We start from the raw sequence: 24,858 nt of genomic DNA on the forward strand, positions 1-24,858 counted from the left end.
CGCTCCCGCTCCCGCTGCGCCGGGGCGGCCCGGGATGCGATGCCGGGCGGGCGGCCGGGCTCCCGGCAGGCGCTGCCCGTAACCAAGATGGCGGCAGGGCGCTTCAGCTGCCGCGGAGGGCGAGCGCAGCTGATGTCAGCGCCGGGACGCGGAGCCACGGCGGGCGGGCACGGTCCCTGGCGCGGCTCTCCCGGCTGGCTGCCGTGCCACACCCAGTCTCATCCCCGGGGGCGGAGGCCACGGCCGACTTGCACTGAGACGCGCCCCCGCCGTGCCGGGCCTGAAGAGCACCGCACTCCTCGGCTGCCGAGAGCAGCTCGGCGCTGCCCTTAACAAAGATGGCCGCGCCCCTCCTCCCGCTCCATCCCTAGCCCGGCCGGTCCCGCAGCCGCTGGATGCTCAGCGCCGCGTCCCCGCCGCCCAAGGCAGCGTTCCCTCCCGCCGCGCCAGCTTCCGGCGCTCCCGCCGCCGCATGGCCGAGGCTGCCGGCTCCCCGCGCCGCCCCGCCGCGGGCAGGTGCGAGGCGAGCGGCGCGGCGGCGGCTCGAGCCCGCTGGCGACTGCTCGGACAGGTAGGGGGAGCCCGCGGGCGGGAGGGGCCGGCATGGCGGGGCGGGCGCGGCGCAGCCTGAGGACGGTACGGGGTCTCTCCCTGCTCCTTCGGGCCGGGCTGTGCCCCAGGCCATGGTGCGGAGAATCCCGCGGGCGTACGGAGTGCTGCCCGCATCCGTGAGAAGGAGGTTGCGAGCCTATGGTGGGTCATGTAAAAGGGCTTGTAGCAGTCTTCCTGGAAAAAATGATAATAATAAAAATATATACATGTATATACGCACCCATCGCTCTCTAAAGAGAGGGGAAGTGGAGGGGCAGGCACTGATCCCTTCACTGTCGTGACCGGTGACAGAACTTGAGGGAATGGTCTGAAGTAGTGTCAGGGGAGGTTTAGGTTGGACATTAGAAAAATGTCCAGAGGGTGTTTGGGCACTGGAACAGGCTCCCCGGGGAAGTGCTCACAGCACCAGCCTGACAGAATTCAGGAGCCTTTAGACAATGCTCTCAGGCACATGGTGTGACTCTTGCAGTGTCCTGTGCAAGGCCAGGAGTTGGACTCGGTGGTCCTGGTGGGTTCCTTCCAACTTGGCTTATTCTATGATTTTGTGATTCTAAAGTGTGCCTTCAGTAGATCCCCAAAACTGCCTGTGGCCTGTGTTAAGGGAGGAGGACCAGCATCTTATTGGCACCCCACAGCCTGAGGGCACTTTGGGATTTTCAGGCCATAGTTTGACACCTTCCATCGATGCTGGTGGGGCTGGTTGTCGTAGCTGCTACCTCATTCTTACCCTTTGCTCCCTGCCCCCCAGACTGCCTTTCATGGGGACCTGGGGCAAGACCCTGCTCACCTGGCATGAAAACTGCATTTTGCTGAGGGGCTGTGCCTGGAGGAGGGTGAGGAGGAAGAAGGGGCAAGCAGTGACACCTGTACTCTGGTGAACAGCAGCTTCTCAGCTGCAGCCTTCCACGCTGTTTTACACCCTTTTGGAGCAGTGCGAGGTTGGAAAGGATTCCTCTCCAGATGAGCGCAGGCATAAAGGTTTAAAAACCCTAGTCTGTTTCATTGTTATTGTTATGGGATGTGAAATTTACAGCCCTAGCTTGAGTGTTTGGTTCTGTGCAGATGGACATCTGGAGCTGCCTATGGACAGCTGTCCCTGAGAGGGTGGAGAGGTGGCGCTGGGTCTGTGGTGGCAGCTGGGTTGGAAGGGGCACCTGGCTGCAGCTGGGTCACAGAGTGGGAGGCCTGAGGATGTCAATATTCCACTTTCTGGTTTCTAAATTTGCGGTTCCTGTTCAACAAGACCAACTTTTGTTTCCAAAGCAGGAAATGTCAAAGTTACGGGTAGGAATATCAGGTTTGTCTTTGTAGGTTTCTGTTCTAGCAGACTGTGTAAGCTGCACTCTGTGGCTATGCTAGCTGTTACTGCTTCTCAACATATACTGCCTTCGGCATATTCCTGTCTCCTAAAATCATATTGTTTTCATAACAATAGAATGGGGTTGTGGAAGAGTGTGTGTAGGTATTTGGGGAGAAGGCTTCTGTTTCTTTCTCAAACTACATGTATCTGTGACCTTTTCCTCTACAGATTCCCTTGGTTTTTCCATGTTCTTCAGCTTTTCTGTTGATTTTTGTATGGTACAATGAGCAAGGATCAATTTAATCTTACTGGTACATCTGAAGTATGTGCTCAGATCTATCTATGGATTGGAAGAAGGTATCAAGCTCCCTTTAAATCCATTTTTAAAGGAGCACTGTCAAAGCATTTCTTACAGTGCTTTTAAAAGTGCTTTTCATACTGCTTATAATAACGCCTTACATGAAATCAGTTCTGTGGTGTGTTTATGTATTGAATTTGCTTTCATTCAATGCACACACAAATTGATTTACTATGGTAAGGATGCTTGAGTGCATGCTCGCTGATTTAATTAAGAAAAAAAAGCCCTTTTATGAGGTATCCTATGAAGCTAGCATAAAGAATCAGGGGTTTGCATAATTACCTGTGTGTTCTTTATCAATGAAATGTTTTATGTATGTACTGAGTTTGAAGTTTGGCAATATTTTTAAACTTAGCCTGTCAGAATCAAGAAAAGTATTTTCTGCATTTGAAAAAATGCTGAGGGAAGTTACCCATTTACTGTGCATTTGTAAATGGCTGGAGTAAATTCTCTAAGGCTATGTTTTGAGCTCTGCCAGTCTCTGTGGCTGATGGTATTACCCAGTCCATGGTTTTCAGCAGGGAAGTTAGAGAAATAGGCATGCATTAGGTTCCACCCTATATGCACGTTTGCTCCCTATTGAAAGTTTCATGGAATCTATATAAGCTTTATATGTTTATCCTGCCTGTTAACTTCATCTTGCTCTTCTCACACAAGTCCCAGAATCACAGATTATGCTGAGCAGGAAAGGACCTGCAAGGATCATCAAGTTCAGCTCCTGGCCCTGCACAGGACCATCCCCAAGAGTCACACCACGTGCCTGAGAGTATCTTGCTCACCTGATAATGTACTTTAACTTCCAGAACTGAAAGATAAAAGCTAAAGTGAGGACAGGCCAATGACATTTTTTTTTTCCTGAACAGAAGCACTTCTAAAACAATTTTTCCTCTGTTCCTGCACCTCTCTCTGTGAAGGGTGCCCATGCTCCAGATCTTTTTCCATGTTTTTGTTAGTCTTGAGTTTGTAAATTGTTTACAGTTGGATAAAACAATTTGGTAAATAAATTATTTGTAAAAATAAATACTATAGTCCTATGGATGATATTTAGAGTGCAGTTAAAGATTATGCTTGTGTAGAAACTTTCTTGCATGTACAAAATACCATGTTGCAGTCACTCCAGAGAACTGGCAGAGGTTTGTGGACCATGAGCTGTTATGGAATTTGCCTCTTAGTGCAACTAGGCCTAACACAAGGATATACACAGTTAGATACAGGGGATTTCAGGTGACTGCCTTTCTCCATGTTGTTTGCAGGATATTCTTTTTTGATGAGGTTTTTTTTAAGAGATATCAACCAGTTTTAGGTTTTATAAGGAGTCCTAAACATGATCCTAATACTGTGACTAAATACCAAGGGTGTTATAATTGAGATCTGTGATAATATTTTACCAGAATCTTTGTAGGAGACTGTTTGGTGATGAGTTAAGATAGGTTTGTCACCTTTTGTTTTTATCAGTGGATATCAGTGGATTCTATAGCAGCAACATATCTTTGTAGCTTGTTTAACACAACTGTGATCCTTTTTGGAGCAGACTTGAGGAAAAAAAACCCTTTGATCCTTATGTAAAAAATACAGATTTAGATATAAATAATGTAACATACTCTCCCTTTGTGCTGTTTTCTCAGTTATACTTAGGGTTTTAAAAGATTTGACCTGCTGTTGTAATTTTCAGATCTCAGACCACTTGATTTTTGTTTGAGGCTGTGGGAGAAATGTTCTTTTGAGTATTCAAATGCTCATGAGATTTTCTGCTAATTCAGAACATGAATTTTACAGAGGGGCTATAAGATGTCTCTGTGCAACAAAAACTGAAAATAGAGAAGTGTTGCCACTGCTGGATTTTTTTTTTTCCTGTTAGTAATGGCTTGCTATTGCTTTAAAGAAGTCCCCAGACAACACACTTTTCTGAAAATTAGGTCTTGCTGCTTTTCTTTAGTTGTCAAGATAGTCCATTTTGTTTTCAGGCACACAGCTATTACATGAAGGTCTTAATTTTGCCGGTCTTTTAATTTTGTTCTCCTGCTCTGTTTTTTTTTGTGTTTTCTTTCATGTGTGTATTTTTCTCACGTGTTATGAAAATAGTGTGGACAGCACCCAGACATTTCTAAAACTTTATGGAAAATGCCTGTGCCTTTCATATGCTGAGACCTGCTGATGAAAATAGCTCCAAAAGCAGTAAGTCTGATGCCTCAGACCTGCTGTAAGAAACCAACAGTGTAGCAAATACAATTGTTCTGCTCACATATGTAGTACTTCCAAATATCCTACAAAATAATAGGTCATGGGCCCAAATTGCAAGGCTGTTAAATGTGAGTGCATTTTCAGTTAAAGCATGTCAACACAGGTTGGATACAGCAAAAAAAATCACTGACCCGTGATTTTTTTTGTACACATCCTGTATGTAAAGCTTCTATTTCAAGTTTCATAATTCTGGAGAGCTGTTTCTCATTTGATTTATCTCTAGTTGGCAAAAACTTGTAAATTGCAGTGCTGTCCTAGTCAATGGAGCTATTCCTTGTACCTCTATCAATTTATAGTGATGAGTTTATTTTCTGCTATGGTTTTTTTGAATCCATCACTGGGGACTGCATATGCACCTTAATTTTAAAAATGCAATGGCAATTATTTATGTATTCTCTCCAGTGTTAGGAGAAAGAAGTTAAATCCAGGACACCTCTCCTTCCACATCACTGCCCTAAGGAATAAGTCTTTTTGTCTGGCATGGAAATGCTGGCAGTCATCTGAGCAATGGCACAGCTCAAACCAGATGAGTGCTGGGTTTTCCTGCACAGAGGGGTTGACGCCTCACTCCCTGAAGATGGTTGAGTGGAGCAGACTATGCAGGACAGAGAGCCCAGGCTTTCGCTTTCCTGAACATGTGTTTTAATCATTTACAAAATGCAAACGACATTCTGTCTCTGTCTTGAATTCTTCAGTCTCTTAGCACTGAAGTTGGTGCTGTCAGAGTGTTTTGGGGCTCGCCTGAAGTCTGGCTCATGTGTCAGTCCCCTTATGGGAGCCTGGGGAATTCACAGTTGTGGCGTCTCAAAGTCTGAGGCCTGGGCCAGGTAGCAATTTTCTTGACTTGGGCAACTTTGGCAGCATCTCTGCAAGTGTGTAGCAGAAGACTTGTAGGCTAGGAAGGAACACACAGCAGTGTACCAGGAGAACACCCAGCACTCAGGCACCTGAAGATCATGTTTTGGGTTTGTCATTTAAATTCTACAAGAGATACCCTTGTTGTTGTTGTTGGGGCTTTTTCCCCCCTCTATAGGGACAGTGAGTGGGACAGAAATTGCTTAGGGAGGGCACTGCTTGGGCTGTGAAACTTGGTAAAATGAGAGGACAGGGGAGAACCCAGTTTGCCCCTCTGATTTTTGCATGGCTTTGCTGGAACGTGAGTTTAAAAAGCAACTTTGTGTACTTCTAAACACAGTACATTTGCTTTACAGTTATTGAGACAAAATTCCTAACTTGTTCTCTTGACCCCTACCACCAATACCACTGTATTTTGTTCAGGCCGGACATACTTGGTTATTCATAATTGCTAGCTGATAGCATAGCCATTATGGTTTGCCTCTTCACTTAAATAGGCATGGGTTTGTTCTTTTCTTGGAAGTTTTATTGTTAATGTTTAATTTGTTTTTCATTTCAAAGGTTCTGAGGAAAAAGCACTTGAAAGATGTGCATCTCCAACAAGTATCTGTAAGACGGTTTGCATCGTTCAATCTCTTTTCAATAGAAGACCAGAATACAGAAGAGGAAACTGGGACCTGGGTTCAGTATAGAAGCATCTTTTATCCCAAGTACAGTGTCTCCTTAAGGTAACCATAATTTAAGTTTTAAGTACTTTCTAAGATCTTGAATAGGCCTCAGATATAAAACTCATTAGTCATTCTTCCAGTGTTCTGTCTAACTAGGGCATAGTTGACAAATAAACTGGTAAATGTTATTTTTAGTTGTTTATTACAGTAAGCAGCCTGTCTGACTCTTTTTTCTGGTACATTCTACTGAAGTGGCAGAGCTTGAGTGAAAATACTGATGCTTGTAGCTAAAAAATAATGCAAATATGAGCATTTATGTTATATTTTAATAGCTTTCTGTTTTGACATTCTTCAGCTGTAAATAAGATATAAAAAAACCTGAACAGAGTTATTTATAGTCTTTATAAAAAAATTTATGACGTGATGTTATTAATGATATTCTAAAAGGGTTTTGGTAATGATCTGTATTTTATTCGGTTTTCTTCTTAGTGGATCTTGTAAAACTCAATGATAATTTGGAAGCTGGTTTTCAAAACAAAAGGATAGAAAAATTTCTTCTTCCTACAAAATAATATATACTTAATGAAGTAATCTTTTTTATATTAGGGCAGGTCATTTGTATTAAAGAAATTGACAATAAAAAAGTCCATGCACAAACAAACCCGCAGAAACCTGACTTACCCCCCAAAAAACCCTCTGAAGGAATGAAAGTGAATTCTCAGTAGCTTTCTTTAGAACTCCCATTCATTGCTATGTTTGTGGGATTTTGGTTTTGTTTTTCTTTTCCTTTCTCTTGCTTTGGTCTTCTTTTCCATGTTCTGTTTTCCATGCATGTGTCTACTATACTTGGTTTGCCTCAGCAGGTTTGCTACAGTAACTTAAGAATCCCTGAATTGATACTTGTTCTGCAGCTTCTACTTAGCTCTCTGAAGGTGGAGGATTTTGCATTCTCTGCACAGTGGAAGATGTTCTGGAGAGCCCAAATCAAAAAGTGCATTTTTGTTTACCTGGGACTTTAAATTAAGGTCAATCTTAGAAATTAGTATCTAACACAAACAAGTGGCCATTGTTAACCTGCAAAATTTTTGCAAGGTTTTAAAATGAACCAATGAGGAAAAACCAAGCCATACTAAAGGAGCCCCACAACACTGCATGCAGATAATTTTAAATTTGCATCTGGATATAAAATCAAGAACAAAATTCTTTAGAGCTTTATAAAGTTTTAATTTTCCATTTTCCAAGCTTACGCTCATTGATGTTAAAAGGGTTCAAAAGGAAACCTTTCCATTGGAAAACTGCTATTTTTAATAGGAGTAGGTGCAGTGTTTTTCCATGTATAGACTTTTCCTGTAAATTTCCTGTAAATTAGTCCTGCTGTGGACTAATTCAAACACTGACAGTCTATATAATGCCTTTGTGCAGTGTCCCTATTCCTTGTTTCTAGGTCTTCAGAGGCACATGGGGGTAGGAAACAAAAGGTGTCTAGGGAGTATTTGGGCTGAACAAGGCTGCAGTCCCTTACAGTGCAGCACTGAACTCTAGTTCACTGCCATGGGTTGCAACACTGTCACTTACTTGATTTACTTGCTCTGGAGTTTTAAGGTAGGAGATGAGCTAAGGTTCACCTGTGCTGGTAGTACAAAAGCCAAGGGAATGTCAGACTGATCCTGCTCTGACATTTGATAGTTGTGTACTTCTGTTTCCACCACTTTCTATGCCAACATTTTATTTGGTATTATTTGCCTAATAGTAGTTTCACTGATTATAGGACACAGCTGAACTATAGCCTATGAACAAGCATGTTTATTTATGCATTATTTTATTATGTTTCTTTAATCTTTTTCAGTGGAAATGTATCGTTTCTTGCTGGAGCAGGCTCACACTGCCTTTCAAAAATTGAATATTGAAGAGAATAGGGACATTGTCTTCTGGTGGGGATATTTATTTTATGTTTTCCCTGCATTTTGTTTCTTTCCAAAAGATATTCAGTGACCTCTCAAAATGGTAATCACTGATCATTTTAGGAATAATGATCAGAACTTGCTTAGTCTTACACTTCTGTATTAAAATGTTTTCTCCAGTCTGAGGCAGTGACAATAGATAGAGTATACTTATTATTTCAGAATATTGCAGGAGGTGAAGAAGGGAAGGAGAAAATACCGTGGTTTTTTGCCAGGAACAAAGTGTAAATAGACTGCAACAAAATCAACTTTACCATGAGTCCGTGTTGAATGAAGTCTCTTCCCTGGTTTTGCAGAAGCGGTAATTTAGGGGATAACATAACATTTAACATACATAACAGAGCAACAGTTCTTCGTGCTGAAACTTACATATCTAGAAGATAAGAAATCTTGGAGTAAGTGTTCTTGGATCTTTGAGAACTGACCATGTGTTGGAAACTTAAGGATTCTCTGTATGTCTGACAGTCTTCCCTTGTTTCTTCTCCGTCCACTGGCAAAATATTATTTATAACAATATTAAACAGCAGAAACAACTTTAGCAAGTTAACAAGAGCATATTATTAACAATAACTTCAGTCAGGTACATTCAGAACAGCATGCATGAATAGGAGAGCCTTTTTCTATCTTTTTATCAGGAAAAAAAATGTTGCTATGGCCCCTCTAAAATCTTGACAAAAGTGCTTTTGAATTTCCATCTACATTAGTTTTCCTTGTGCATTAACATCTTCTTGGAAAAGCTCATTGCATATGTTCGATGTTAAAAGGGTTGTCAGCTAATATCTTGACAAGGCTAAATACTTAAGAAAGTTCATAAGGTTGTTAGTGGCTTTTGGCAAAGAGTATAAAGGTCAAGCTATATCAGTTCAAGGGCTATCAAAACTGATCAAATTGTATATTCAGATATGCTATGACCTAGCTGGAATTACTGCTCCAGAGGGGCTTGGTTCCAGTTTGTCAGGCAAATAGAAGCTTTTGTAGGAACTACTAGTCATGTGCATGCTTTTCTGAATTTTGTTGTTTTTGCTATTTCTCTAAGTAAACTCAGGCTGGATTCACATCTCAGAAAGAAGAGCTTCTGCCATGTTTTTCTGTTGCTAGTTTATTTTTTCACATCATTCTTAATAACAAATCCTCCAAAGCAGAAAGTCAGAAGCCCTAATATACGACAGTTTTCAGCTTAAAAATTTTAAGCTGAATTCAGGTGCCATTTTGAATAGATGCTTGAAGTGAAACATCATTGACTCATTTAAAAAATTCCCATAACTCTTCTGGTTAAACAGTGATCTCCAGTGTGCTTAAGAAAATGTAGGTTCATAACACATGGTGGAAAGTGGTCTCTTGAGCTTTGTTTAGTTACTAAGTTGCTTTACAGTAGCTCTGGGGTATCAAAAGGAGTGTCTGATGGGTGTGGGGTTTTGTTAGCAGTGAAAGTGTGTCAAAATGATACTTCTTGTGTTAGAATCCAAAACCTCATTTGATTAGTGTAGTCTCATCTGGATTTGTATTGTACTTGATGTTCCTACAACACTACATCCTTGTCTTGATGATGTTAATTGAGCTTTAGCTTTCCTGACCTGAATCCTGGATTCTCAGACAATTTCTGTGTGTTCCTCACGGGCTACTTGACTTTGCTTCCACACTCTGTAGGTTTCTTTTTTGTGTTTGAATTTGTCCAGGAGCATCTTGTTCATCTACATAGGCCTCCTGGCTTTCTTGTCTGACTTCCTCTTGGTCAGGATGCATTGCTCCAGAGGTGATCCTTGGATATTAACCACTTTCTTGGGCCCCTCTTCCCTCCAGGACTTTATCCCATTGTGTTCTACCAAACAGATCCCTCAAGAGGCCAAAGTCCGCTCTCCAGAAGTCCAGGGTAGCAAGCTTGTTGTGCACCCTTCTTGCTGCACCGAGGATCTCAAACTCCGCCATTTCATGGTCATGGCTGCCAAGGCTTCCTTGGACATTCACATTTCCCACCAGCCCCTCCTTGTTGGAGAGAACAGGGTCCAGCATAGCACCTCTCTTTGTTGGTGCCTCTTGAAAAAAGAAGCATTTCAGGAACCTCCAGAAATTTTTATGCCCTGGTGTGTTGTCCCTCCAGCAGATATTAGGGTGTTTGAAGCTCCCCATGAAGACCAGGGCTTGTGAATGCACGGCTGCTCCTCTCTCTGTCTGTAGAGGCTTCATCTACTTGGTCTTCCTGTAGCAAACCCCCAGTATAATGTCAGCAGTCCCTGCCCTCCCTTTAATCCTGACCCATAAGCTCAGCTGGCTCCTCGTCCATCCCCAGGGGAGCTCCAAGCACTCCAGCTTAACATAGACAGCACCACTGTTTCCACATCTCCCCTGTGTTTTTATTCATAGAACTTTCAGGTGTATTTGTTGGCTTTTTTCAAGTTCTATTTAACTGTGGCAGTATTTCACTTTGATGTTAAAATATTATGCATGTGCTGAATATGTATTTTCTTAGGGATAGAAGACATATGGTAAGTAAATAGAGCAATTTAAAAATATTTATTTAATACTGCCTTTCTAAATCCTTCTATTCTTAGTCAGGAATGTGGTTTTCATTTTGAATTTTGTACTAATAGTTTTAGCAATGAAGTGATTATAGATCATAAAGATGCAGTGTCTCGTTGTGGAGATGGTGCCTGCCTTTTAGACAGGAACATTATTCTTTTATTTGAGTTAGAAAAGGAGCAATCAATATCTTCAAATGTTCTATTTCAGGATATGGATTTGCTTTTAAATGGTAGTCTCATTTTACGAAAACAGTGAAGAAATAAGTTATTTCTGTGGTAAAATATTTTCCATTGATCAGTCATTTGCTGTTTCAAATACTAAAGTGCAGAACTGAAAAGAATAATGTCAGCAGTTTACTGGAAGGGTTAAATCTTTGTAAAAGGCGTTAAGTGTACTGTGCAAGATGTCATGTCTTTATTCTGAATATGAATGAACCTTTAGATAAAAATATGACAGAAACTATTAGATGATTCTAGACCTATGGTTTAGAAATGAGCGGCATGCACAGACACTACTTATATGTGGCAAGTAGTGTGTTAGAAGATGATATAGGACTGAATTCCATTGGCCATTCCTCTTGTATATTTCTGCTAATAACATTTTGAATTTTTAATGGCTTTTTATTTTAGGGATAGAGATCAAAAAAAATGAAGTGGATTTCAAGGAATATTGCCTACTTATAGACAATTTATGTGGATATGACAAATGGTTTTCTTCTTTTATTTCATGCTAAGAGACAGTGTGTGAATTTAGCAGCATAAAGGGTTGGCCCCAAGAACTGGAAATGGAGGAGAGAGATGAAAAGTGATTTGGCAACGTAATTCTTTTGTTCACTGATCAATCTATGACTGTTCCATCATATTGCCCAAGATGTGTGTATTTGTAAAAAGAATTGTAGTCAAAGAAGCTTTGTTTTGGTTTCTTGCTGTATTAAGCTGTGATCTAGAACTGGAGTGAAAGAGAACTTGACTTGTTTTGCTGTACTCTGGCCCAGAAAGGACATCTGATCAGATAGCAACATTTACAGATAACTCTGAGGTTCTTAGTGGACCACAGTGACAATTGGTGGTGATATTCACCAAGCCTGTTTGTAAAGTACCCTTAACAGAAACATTTTACCACTATCCCATCTTGCATTTTTCACAAATATACTTTTGTGTGTAGGTTAATAGTGTATGGAGATGTGTTGTGTTTGGTTTTTTCCCTTTTCAATATTACATGGAAATGTATTCTATCTTAGTTTTTGTAGGTTTTTAAAGTGTATACAGGCATGTACTTACTTGTATTATTTTATGTCGCTCAGTATAAGAATGAAATAAAAGAAGGAACTTACTTTTGTTTCATTATGGCTTATGAAAAGTATACCTTAATAGGGACATACTGAAGGGTGTTTTTTTTTTTTTTGTACTATCCATAGCTATTTTTATATACAGGTAAAAGTCTGCCACTTGTGTTACCTGAATTGGAGAGGAAGGAGCATTGATATATTTAAAGATTGATCTCACTCTCTGACTTCATCCAAAGTTGATTTATTTGTAGTCCAGAATAGGGAATTCTGCTTTGCTTTGTATCAGGAGAAACATGAGTTGAATTAGTTTATTGTTCATAGATTTGTCTTCTATTACTCACTGCCTCAGCCACAGAATTTTTTGCGTATTGTACCTTGAAGACTTATTATAAGAACACAGTGAATCAGATTAACCATGCCAGCCTGAAATTCACTTTTTCCATGATGCTTACTTGTGCTCATTTGAAGTATTTTGTTGATCTCAGCCATCAGAGCTTTGAACTTCTTTGAAGTTCTTTGAACTGTATGACATCCATGACATGTTCTAAAGCACCAAATACTAATGTTCTTCTGTATTTTGAGATCTCTGTAGAAATTTATGGGAATTTAAGGGCTGGGGTTTAATCCCAAGCTTCTGTGATTCCTTTCCTTGACTTTCATAATTCAGTGCACGTGACACTTAAGACTCTACATGTTTGTCAGCTGCACTGTGGAAAGCTGTGATTGTGACAGGCATTCATGGAAACCAGATGTGATGTATCTTGGCAGTTTTCTGTGGGTTTGGTGATGGAGGAGCAGCTGATGGGATGGGACAGTGAAGCAGCAGCTGTTTCGGAGCTGCTGAGGATGTATGTGCAGAGCAGTGGATCCCAGACTAGAAGCTCTGTTTTTTAGGTGCAGGACTGAGTAGCACAATATTTGTGGCAGAATTTGGGGTTAGAGAATACCTGTATGTACATGTGCATGTAACTTTTATTCTGTGACTAAAGCCTGTTATGGAAAAGAGTTGGGGAGTAGCTGGTGCAGAGTCTGTCTGCAGGCTCCATGAGTACAGATCTCCAAATGGAGAAACATGGCTATTGCTGTTTGGAAATGTGTTTTCCTGAGCTCTCCCTTTCACAAGTAGATCAGCTCTTGGCATGTTGCTTTCCTCAGTCCTAAAACTTTCTCAATAAGAGATTATGCTCAATTCCTCAATTTTTGGTTTCCACAAATTTTAAGCAGTTTTGGCCAGTGCTGTGGTTTTATAATTTCTCCTTTTTGTGTTTGCCTACCTTTTGACCCTTAAGTATGTAAATTGTATTATTTTCTAAACCAGGACACTTCTGTTTTCCTCTCTTCATTCTGTTGAACTCCTGGTATTAAATTATTAAATTTTTCTTCCTTAGCTTTGTTTGCTTCACTTGGAGAGTTACATGATAACCTTTAGATATGAACTATGTACATAAAGAAATTGGGGGCTGGGGGGAAGAAACCAAAACATGTTATCCCAAGACTATCCTGCATGCCAACAGAGATTAAAATATTTCTTTACTTCCTCAGCATCTCCCCCCATCTTACATTCAATTAGAGATGAGACATTCACAGCTGTTCGAGAGCCCCCAACAGCCCCAGACACATGCAGAGTTAAAGAGTTTGTAGGGTTCTGAGGAGTCAGCAGGGGAGAGTTTAAAGTGCAGCTCTGTGGTTGGCAGAACTACCAATCCTATCTCCTTTCTTGTCACTTCCCTTGCACTAACTCTGTTGCATTGGTTGTCCAATTGGATAGAAAACAAACTTGCAAAAAAAAGAAGTACATTAAAAATCCACATGATCCATCAGCATTCTTGTAGACTTCCACTGCAAAGAAGGAATGTAATTTTGGTTTGTTTTTATGTAGCTGGGAGAAGAGCATTAATGTCCAGTTGAATCTTTTGTAATATCTCTCATATATTTATTTGTCCCTGCCGATGTGCTCAGTTCAGTTTGTTAACTTGATTTCCATTTGATTTTCATTTTTTTAAGAATTTGTCTAGTTGCTGCTTGGTGCTTCTCAAAAGTTAACATGTTAATGTTTCTTTATATAATGCTTATGCTTATCAGAAGCTATAAATAGTGGGTTTTTCACAATAAATATACAATTTCTAGCTTGCAAAAAGATTGAATTTTTTTTTTTTCCATTCTTGAAGCAATCTTCCTTCAGGAAAGAACAGCTGAGACAATGAGAACTAATTTTGTAGGTGCTAAAATTCTTTGATTTATTGTTTTTTCTTTTCAGTGTTTCAAATCAGTGTGTTCCCAAACAGCCTTATAAGATACATTTGAAACATTATTAAAATCCTTTCTAGATTTTCTTCAATGCATTTGCAAAACAGCTATGTAATCTGATTGTTCTAAAGTGTAAGACTAATATTTTGTTCATTTTGGGCTTAGATTAGTTTGGAATATTTAAAACAAGATTAAATGCTTTTTTATGTGTGTGTCACTGCACATTTAAAGGCAAATCTTAGGTAAATTTTATTCACTTTTGGTGCTTATTCTTTCTGCTGCTGTCAGTGTTTTGTTCACTGCATTCTAAAATTTGCAGTTGATGTATGAAATTTAGGTAATGAATTTATTATCCCCACTTTTGAATGTTTATTTCATATGGGTTATGCAAATGTAAAACCAAAGAAAATGCAGTTCACTGAACACATTAATCAGTTTCATCATTCGCATTAATTTAATTAAGTGTTCTTGATTTTGTGGGAGAAAATAGGAATGTGCATACAGCTGCTGTTCAAAAATACTCTTTGGGTTTTCTCTTTTAAAGAAATTGCTTTACCAAAGTTCCCCCTTTCATCTATGTGGCTTCCACAACTAAATAAAAATTGATGCTTCTTGGAAACGTTTTCCTCTTGATAGTAGATTATGAGAAACACATTCCTCCTGATCCATGGATTTCTGTGCTGGGACTTTGGTGTTGTCCCCTTGTTTTCCCCCTGGTGGCTACAGTAGTACCTGTTTGCTACTTCACTGTGAAATGGGCTGGTGAGAAGTGCATGCATACAGTAAATCTCTTTTTTGAAGATGGGGATTTTTGGGATGGTTTATGTGTCAGTAAAGTCACTATTTATGTTTTCTTCCAGATTTCACAATGGCCTCTTAAATGTTAAAGACGTTCTTACAAGTTTTGACAACACAGGGAATGTCTGTAAGTCACTGTTTATCTAAATACAGTACTGTTGATAGAAGTCTAACTGTACCAATATAAAACACGTCTGTATGAGCCCTCAATAACCATTCCTTTTCACTGGGAAGCTCCATTACTATGGTCAGAGGTACCGTAGCACTACAGATTTATGTAGCACAGCTGTTTGTGTTGGATACACCCTTACGTCCTCCCAGTGCAGGTTAGTTTTGGTTCTGTGGCTGTGGTGGGAACATTAGAGTAAGTGGACTGGATTGAACAAAACATTAGTTTAGCCCATTGATTTGTGTTGGCCAGTGGCCATCAGTGGCTGTGTGAGGAACAGCAATGCAGGAACATGGGTAGCAATCAGGGATAATTCTAGCTTGGAGAGGACAAACTTGAACCACAGAAACACAAAAGAAAGCACTCAGTCAAGTTGTGAAATTCCTCCCTACAGAATTTGGATCCTAAATCCTAAACCCTACAGGTTTGGATCCTAAAACATGAAATAAATTCAAGAGGCAAAGGGGAAAAAATTGTGCAGCAAAAATTCACTATGGCTATTAAATATAAAGCCACCACTTACGGCTTAGGAAGTGCTGGGTGTTAGGAGAGTTAATGGGGCAGTAGGATGATATGTTTGTCCTGATCTTTCACTCTTGTCTAAGCATCAGTTACTGGCTGCATTAACCTGAGGCAAGATGAGCTCTAAGTGGGCCATCAATGTCTGACCCAGTATGGCTCTGCTTCAGTATACTTATTAATAAAATTATCTGTGCTATTAATGGAATTGAATTATAAAATTGTGGTAGACCATGGAAACAAAGCCGAGCAAAAGTATTGAAACATTTTTGATGTGATGAGTAATTACTATTCTATAATTAACATTTAGAGATACACATATAATTCGTTTGGTTATTGTGCCTTATCTTTCATGTTGGTTGGTTTGTTTTCGAACAAGCAAACTGATAGAATAAAGTTGGTAAAGTTTGCCAGATGTTCAAGAAATATGCACGTATTTTCTCTTCCTTATCAAGCCAAAGATATAGAAACTGTTCTGATAGATACATGTTTTATCTCAAAATTCCAGTCCTAGTATTCCAATATGTTTCAATAAACATTAGTTCATTATATAACAACTTAAGCATTTATTTTCAACAGCAGAGAAAATACTTAGTGTGTGCGTGTTTGTGTCTGAAAGTGCTTCAGGTAATGAATCAGGACAGTGTAATATGGTAACAGGATTTCTTGCTCTTTGTTCTTTGTGTGGGTACTGCGATTGTGCTCAATCTACACAGATTTCCTTGTTAACACAAATAGTTTACTCTGCTATAGTTTTCCTATGCTTTCCTGTTGATAGATGTGCTGTCAGCTCTTCTGTTAACTTTTTACAGGGTTTCAGCTACTCTTTATTGATTGCAGATGCTAGAACAAGACTTACCCTCTAACAGGCACACCACCAGTGCTAACACAGGAGTAATAAGACTTCTGTAGTTCTTCTCACTGTTTCTCTGTTTATACAAAGATTCACATTTGTCCTTTTGGATTCAGAATTGCTTTGAGGGTTCATGCTGTGCTATTATATATAGCATTCGCCAAGTCATTTCCAGATTCACTGCTTCCCCATTTTTAAATGTCTTTGTCTGCAAGTGTCTGTCTGTATTGATCTACATATTACTGATTTATTCCTGTTTTACTATGCACTCTAGATTACACTCTATTAGGGTAACTGTAAAATTATTATCTTCTGGCAGCATGCAGTACTGGCTTGGGGTGTAATAATCACACTCTTTTGGTACCACCTGTATGGAATAAATGTTCTCAGTATTCAAGCCAGAGTAACTATGTGTGTGTCACATCATTATAGTAAAGTTCCCCCAACTGTGTGTGACCCAACTGCTCTATTTGGGTGATACCTGACAGAATTTCTGCACACTCCCATTATCCCTTAATTTGAACTGGCTCTTTCTTTGATCTTTTCCTGTGTATTTCTTGACTCTCTTTGTGTTAACCCATTGTGGTTCAGTTCAGTTCACTGTGGAAATGATGGGGGCGTTGTGTTGCCTCCTTGTACGCCCAGAGGTAACTACTGTTGTATTTCTTAAATTAGGTTGACTGTTTTTTGCAATTGCTATAGTGTTCTACAAGAACTTTTTATTATCAAATCATAATCTACTCTAAAAATAACCCCAGATATTTCTGAAATGATCTTTGACAGTATCGTATTATTTCTCCTAATACTAATGGAGCTAGTCAGAACTGAATGTGCTGTCACAGCAGTGTGCTCTGTGAGGGGGATGTACTGAAGAATTACAAAGTTCAGTGTTCTTTTGGGACACACTGCATAGCCAGCATTTATTTACTGGCCACTAAACTTCACTTAAACGACTTGGACTGAGTTACCAGAAAACAGGGAAATGTCACAGCGTGCTGTGTGTTTGTTTTGGCTGCCATACTGAATATTTATCAGCAAGATTAGTGTTTGTTCTAGAAATTATTAGATTATGAAATAACTTTGTATTAAACAGATTGGCTTTTGTAAAAACTGTATTTTGTTTTCAAACATAATAGTTAGTTTCAAATAACATGGTTTGTGTGGTTTTGGGGGGGGAGTTTTTGTTTCTTCTAGTAAGTACTTTTTGTTGAAATAAGCTCTTTCAGGGAGTGTTTCTATGGTCTTTCTGTTTCACATTTTGATCTCTGTGCTTATGGTCTTTGACAGCCACATCACTGTACACCATCAAAAGAAAAGTGGTAGAGCAGACTCCAGGTAATACCACTGTCTCTATACTCCCAGTAGGTATCAACTCAGTACAAGATGTGCCACTAGCTGGCAGCATTATATAAAATATCAATAAGCAGCTTTTGAGGAATACTTGTGACTGCTTCTAAAAGTTCTGCCTTACACCAGAAAGATTTCAGGATAGAAGTGGAGCCAACTGCAGTAGCTGTCAATGGTGTATTGCAGGGTCCCAACTGTTAACTTTGAAAATTGCCTCTGCACAATGGCTCGTTCAAACTTTGTATTTGTATACCTACACTTGTATTCTGTCTTTTTCTAAAAGATTTCTGGAGATGCATTTATGCTGTAGGATTGCCACTGTGAATGAAAATTCACACTACAAGTTGCAACGAGTTTTCACTTTCTCAGAAAAATGTGGAAGTTTTTTTCTCTCTGCTCATCCTTTCTGGGAGAGTGGTTTCCACATGAAAACTCTAAATGAATTCTACACACAGACAGGATACAGTGCTAAATGCACCTCATTCAGCTTTAATTCTGTGCATAAACAGGAGTCAGGGAAAAGAGGACTGGAATGAAGGAAAGGATCAGTCTGTTCATTTTAGACAACAATATGCCATCTGTTAAAAAGAGGGTACAACCTGACACCATCTCTAGTCCTGAGGTAGTCCTTTAAAAGAACTGATGGACAGTTCCCAGGCAGAAGGTTTGGTGGTGCCATTGTGGGATAGCATCAGGTGGCCCCCAGAACCACATGCCACACTCAACCTGGCAGAAGAAATCTCCCAAAAATTAAGGAAAATTCTGCGAGGATGAGCTTTTGAGAGTGTCTCCTTCCCTTGCCTTTCCAAGTGAGAGAAGGCAATTACAAATGAAGTGCTTATATGACTAAATCCCTGAAGTAATCATTGCAGATTATGTAAGCATTTAGATTTAGTGAAATGATCAGGAGGCAAAATATAAACCTGTTTACTATTTTCCCCTACTCTAAGCAAGCTACAGGCTGTGTAAAGGAGAATTTTAAGAAGTATTTTCATATTTTAAGAAATATTTTCATATTTTCATCTATTATGTTTTCATCTCCTGTTACCACAGAAACACGATATTGCAGAATGCTCAAGTAGTATAAAGTTGAAAATATACTGTATGTAATAGCAAAACGTTTTCCTGTAAACTGCACATGGCATTAGTTAATAATGTAACCATTTTCAAGAAACAACATGTTCAACACATATATTCATTTTATTTTCTCTTTGGCTAAGTGTACAATTGTATGTTTTAGAACTAAAAGAGCAGCAGAGGGTGCTACAGTTACAGAGCTACCCAGGCACACACTCCAAAATTGTTGCTCCTGCAGGCAAGTGAATCCTAGAAACACTTAAGCTTTTCATTTGGAATAGATGTAAACAGGATAGTTTTAAATTCTGTTGCCTTTGTTTATAGAGGAAAACAGGTCATCTATGGGAAATCCAGGAAAAGTAGAATTACATACTCACTTTTTTCTTGATTTTTTTTTTTTAATAGTTTAATTGGTGGAAAATGTTGCCTAATTTCATGAAAACATAGTGTCTGGAAATAGCTACTGTTACAAAATGCTCAACGTCTTTAGAACTGTTTTTGTTAATGCTAATTTTACATTTAAGAGTCCCAGTCTCTGCAACAAGTTTTTTTTGAAAAATTTGTTGTTTGTTTGGGGATGTTTTATTATATGTTTCCCAAATAAATAAGCCAGCTAAATTGAAGAATATTTTTGCCCTTCATATAATATTTTTCATGAAAATAACATGAGAGAAGGATTTTTACTTAAATTTCAAGTTAACATCGAGGTTTTGGGGAAGCACAAATCAAGGGGGAAACAAAGAAATAAATTATTTTTCTCCTTTTAGTTTTCACTCCTTTTTTTTCAGTTTATACTTAGTCAAAACTGCTAATTATACAACTTAAAAAAATGTACTTAAGAAAAATGTTTTTAAAATCTACTTTAAAACAAAGAACCTTTTCTTCTTTCCTCCATTCTCTCAAATAACTAAAGCAAGAGGTATATCTTCTTTCTGGTAGTATATGAGGATGGGTTTAGAGAGCTGCTTGTTTCTTCAGAGCTCTCACTGTGTGCCTCAGATGTCTGAGCTCCTCAATGGAGATGTGATGGCAGCTACTGAATGATCATGCTTGGAAGGATAGATGCCGTAAAGTTACCTGGGGAAAATCACCAGATGACATCCTTTATGGCAGCTGTATTTCATGTAATGTTCCCTAGAATCAACCAGGGAGCAGAGTGCAGTTTTTAGGTGCTGCTGTGGAAGTTTCCCATGTTGTTTTGAGTAAGCATCTGGTTATCAGTGGTGAAAAGCCTGCCAGCTGGAATATGCTTCCTGCCTCTCCGTGCCTCAGTTGGTATTCTCACCTGAAGAAACTGCCACCCGTTGTCCTCTGAGCCTTCTCTCATTCCTCTGGTGTGGCAGTTTGAAATTATTTACAGTGTCAGAACCTCAGAGCCCCTTGAAAGTCTTCAACAAAAAATAAATTGTCTGGAAGAGTGTTAGAATAGCAACGATACGTGTCGTTTTGAATGAAATATTGTATTTATGATACCTACAATTTACTATTCACTATGCAGCTTCCTTTTAAATAAAACATTTCATGATCAGGGTTAAGAAAAACCAGCTGTTTCCTCCCTCCCTCCTCCATCCAATTCACTTCAATGATTCCGTTTACAGCATCACACCAAGCAGTCACGTTGACATAACCGACATAAGGCGTATGGAATGGAGCAGAAAATAAGTATATGGAGAGAAGCAGGCACCTTTTAAATGACTCTTCCTACCAGAATTGTTTTTATGAGATTGTTCTCTGATGGAACATCAGTGATTTGTCTGTTTTAAGTACTGTCCTGAAATATTTGGCTTTTCCCCACTCACTAAAATCTTCTGTTTATCAGGAACCTGTGTGTGAGAAGAGGAATCATAACTGTGGTCAGGGATCCCTTTCCTCTAAAGTACTTTTTTCCTGCTATGTATTCCAAACATTATCTGTCTTTGGGCCTCTACTTTCAAGCATGGCACCAGCTTAGAGAAGTGGGAGGTGAAGAAGCCCATTTGAGTGCTTCTGAGTACCCTCTTTCTTCCTGGGTCAGACTGAAGTTTTTGTAGTTCTGTTCTCCTGTTCAGGTTATTCCGATGAGAACCTTTTGGTGAAAATATGTGAATCTCTTAGAGCAACTGCAGTTACTTTTCTGTGTTGCTGAGCAGTGTTTTGTACCTTGGCACTCTGATTAGCTACATTTTGGCATAATCTGTTGTCTTAATCTTTAAAAAGTAGTTGGCATAAGTAGGTTTCCAAGTGTACTACTTGTGCTAATCTTTCACAACATGAAGTATTTTTGAAAGTATTCCATGTATTCTAAATGGATTACCATGAGAAATTGGATCTTCTGATTTACATTAATTAAAATTTTGAAGATGCAGTATTACACCTTACATTAAGTTGGTAGAAGGAGAAGAGTATGAATGATTCTAATTAATTTCATGGATTTTACTTTTGCTTTAGATAACTTATCTTAGTCACCTCTTTAACTGAGATAGGGCAGGATAACAAAGGTAATAAGCATCCCTTTAAGATGTGCTGTCTAATTAATTCAGCTTAGTCTTTTAATACATTTTAGAATTTTCTCTAAAAATATTTCAAATTTGAGCGTAATTGAAATAAATAATTTCAAAGGAGTTTGATGTGCTGTAGGTTGTTGACATTTGTGTAGAACTTGCATGTTTCTTTGTAATCATTCTTTTTGTTTTCATAATTCCTTTTACTTGCCATGTTCTAGCCATGCTTTCAGTGCTGCTTTTCACATCCTGGGTATGTCCCTTCTGTTTGACACCGTCACGTGTTGTTGCTGGTGGTTTCTGACATGCACATCAGACAGGGCATTTCTCTGTATTGTAGTATAGTCTCATCAGTGTCTGGAGTGTGGAGGTAGCAAGGGGAGTCCTTGTTCTTTGTTTTCTCTATACAAATGCAGCTGAAATGTTATGCATAATTTGAACCTTGTTTTGGTTTTGTTTCAGGTTTGGTTTAGAGAATTTTTCAAAAGTTGCACTATATTTAATTTTAAAAAATCATATTCAAATGGGTCAATTCATGTCTTCTTTTGAAAATGTCACAGTGAAAGGTTTCAATTTAATTCAGCACCAATTCCTAAAATAGTATTCACAAAAAACTACTTTGAGTAAAATATTTCTGGAAATGAGAATTTGAGACCTTTGGTGAATAATATATCCATTTGAAACGTTTTGTCTGATGATGGTTCTGACTGAAAAGTATGATGAAAACTAATCTACATAGCAGTGACCAGACAAAAATCCAGTGTAGAACTAGTGTTCATGTACTTAGCTTGATAAATTAAACGCTGTTATTGTGAGTATGGTACAGTTTAATAAAATTATATTGGGTTCAAGCTATTCTTTAAAAAATATGTGTAATAATATGGAAAGAGGTGAATAAGGCATTATTTCAGAAATATAAAGAACTAATTTTTGGTAAACCTGGTGGATTAAAAGAGCCTCCTATGCAAATGGTTTGGTAAATAGAAAATGTGTGAGGAATAACTGCATGTTTGTTGTAATTATTGGAGTCCAGCCTTGTGGTATTTAATTAAGACTGCAGCCCACCTGCAAAAGGTTTTAGTGACTATCCCATAAACAATTATTTGGAACATACTGGTTCTAGAAATGGTGATTTCACATCTACTCTCCTTACTGGTAGAATTATCTCCTCATACCTAATGGTAGCCTTTTTTTACTAAGGCTTAAACTGGTTATTGGTTTGGTCCTTGGCAAAACTGAAATTTTCTTTTGCAATAGCTTTTTAGGTATATTAATTCATCACATGGCCTTGCCTATATGTTCTTTTCTTTATGTCCAGCAAGCCAAATTCAATCATGTTTTCTTAAGCTACAGTTTTTGCTACGCTCTGACTTTTCTTTAGACTCGATACATCTGGTTTGTTTCTTTCTTGAAGAGTGTTTGTCAAATCTGAGCATAGTATTCCAGTCAAGACTTCTATAATGCTAAGTAACTCAGGAGGTTCTGTGTTTTACAGCCTGTAATCCCAATATTGAATTTTCCTTTTACAACAGCATGACAAGTCAACAGGTCATGTTGAGCTGTTGACTTGCCATAAAATCCTGGTCCTCTTCAGAAGGAATCAGTTATTCCTAATTGTGTATTTATGTAGCAGATTATTCTTACCCAATTTCAATACCTGGTGCTTGTCCCTGTTGAATACTTTCCTGTTTCCAGACTTCTCCCAGTTCATTGCTTTTTTCCTTTGAAGCCTGTCTTTCAACTTACTGAACTTCTAAAATTGATAAATTGCTGGTGTAATAGGCATGTTCCTTCAGATGATCAGTGAAAACACTGAACATAGCACAGTCTGGTGTAGGCATTTATGGAAACTCCACCTGTTAAATTCACCTGCTTTTACAGCAAACCGTTGAGAATTATTCCCATTATTCTCCATAGTCAGTTTTCTTGATCAGCTCTTCACCCATCTTAACCAAATTTTATTTAGACTGTTTCTTATGAAATTGTCAAAAGACTTTCTAAAGTTTTGATACAACACATCTACAGCTTCTGCCCTCTAAACAAGCCTCTTATCTTGTTGCTCTGGTGAATGGTTTTTTAAAATTAAAATCTGTAATTTATTTTTTATTGTTATACTTTATCATGGAATATGCAACAAAAGAATGAAAAACATGAATCTCTTTCAAGTTTTTAATTATGTGAAGATGAGGGAGAGGTTGAATTGAATGAAACGTTATACTTAATTACAGAATGCATAGTTGTCTTATGCACTGTAAGTCACCTGATGATTCTCTGCCTTACAATTTCATTCATTTTCTGAAGGCTGTTATTTTAATAATTTATGCTGAAGATGTATCCAAACTAAGCTTCTATGCATAGTTCTGTCTTGTAGTTCTTTGGTGTCCTGAAGGACAGCTGCAGCTGCTCTGAGCTATGTACTGGTTTTGTGACATGTTTGGTAATCTAGCGAAAATTAGTATAGGACTGTAAAAGCAATCTACCCTAATACCCTTTATTTCCCATCTCCCTTCTTTTAGTAAGTGTGACAGAAAGTGAAATAATGCAAGGTTTTGGGGTTTTTAAAATTATTATTTTGTTTGGGGCTTTTTTGGTAATTTGGTAGTACTCAAATGAATTTAAGCCTCTTGCACTGGAGAAATAGAATCCTGTAGATAATATTCAGGACTAAAAAGAATGCAATTTGATCCCATTATACCTTTTGAGATCAACTCCTTCTCTATTGTATTTATTGTAAAACTGTGACCTGTGCTTTGTGAATTAAATTTACTTCTCATCTATGCTAGTACTGGTTGAAAGTGTGTTTCACTATCTGAGGGGGTTTTTTTCCAATAAATTTTTAGATTTCCCTTTATACTTAGGCCAATTCCAATATTTTAAGGCAGTGTTTGTTGTCACATTTGAATGTGTGGTTTATGTCAGCTCAGAAGATAATACTGTAGTCCCCAAAGCACTCTTTTTATTATTAACTAATCCATGCAATATCACCTTTGTGAAATAAATATTAGATCCATTTCAGAGGTAGGAATTCTCATAAGTCTATTTTTGTTACAGAGCTGTTCATGGTTAGAAGTGGGAGGCAGAACCAAGCCATCTTACAGTGGTGGTATGCAGAGGACCACCTGACTTCTAACCTCTCCAACATACAGGTTTATTGCAAGATCTTTGTTAAATTTGCAGTGTTCTATTTTCAGGAGTGCCTTCTCATTTTAAATGCCACCCATTTGGGTTGTCAAAATTGAAGGACTTAGCGCTGTGTCAGAAAAGAGACTTGGGCATTGCTGAACAGAACTTCAGATGCTCTGACAATAAAATTTAGTCCTCCTTCAGGTAAGGAGGCCTTTCTACACACGTAGTGGCGTGGTCTGGAATTCACCCCAGCTGGTACTCTGAGACCTGTATGTCATTAACTCTTCCTCTCTTTGGAGTTTCAGTTCCTAACTTGATGCATTCACCATATTAAATCCTTTCCTTTATTCAGATGCTTCAGCTGTGCCTGTCAAAATGTATAGAAGGTGTAACTTTTTTTGGTTTGTTTAACCTTCTATGAGGTAGCTGCAGATTTTAT

The 24,858-nt window shown here is 38.8% G+C and overlaps 1 protein-coding gene across 1 annotated transcript in view; it reads left to right on the top strand.

Annotated features, from left to right (window-relative positions):
- Window positions 1-472: 472 nt before the first annotated feature.
- CAMKMT (calmodulin-lysine N-methyltransferase) overlaps window positions 473-24,858 on the top strand; it is a gene marked incomplete at both ends in the record, with an annotated part of 214,818 nt that continues 190,432 nt past the window's right edge. Inside the window, 3 exons of the mRNA XM_082277283.1 lie at window positions 473-571; window positions 5,928-6,094; window positions 14,911-14,975. Of these exons, the coding sequence (XP_082133409.1) occupies window positions 473-571; window positions 5,928-6,094; window positions 14,911-14,975 (331 nt within the window). The remainder of the gene's footprint in view (window positions 572-5,927; window positions 6,095-14,910; window positions 14,976-24,858) is intronic.

The sequence above is a fragment of the Coloeus monedula genome (assembly GCF_965178545.1).
Source record: "Coloeus monedula genome assembly, chromosome: 2".
NCBI lineage: Eukaryota > Metazoa > Chordata > Aves > Passeriformes > Corvidae > Coloeus > Coloeus monedula.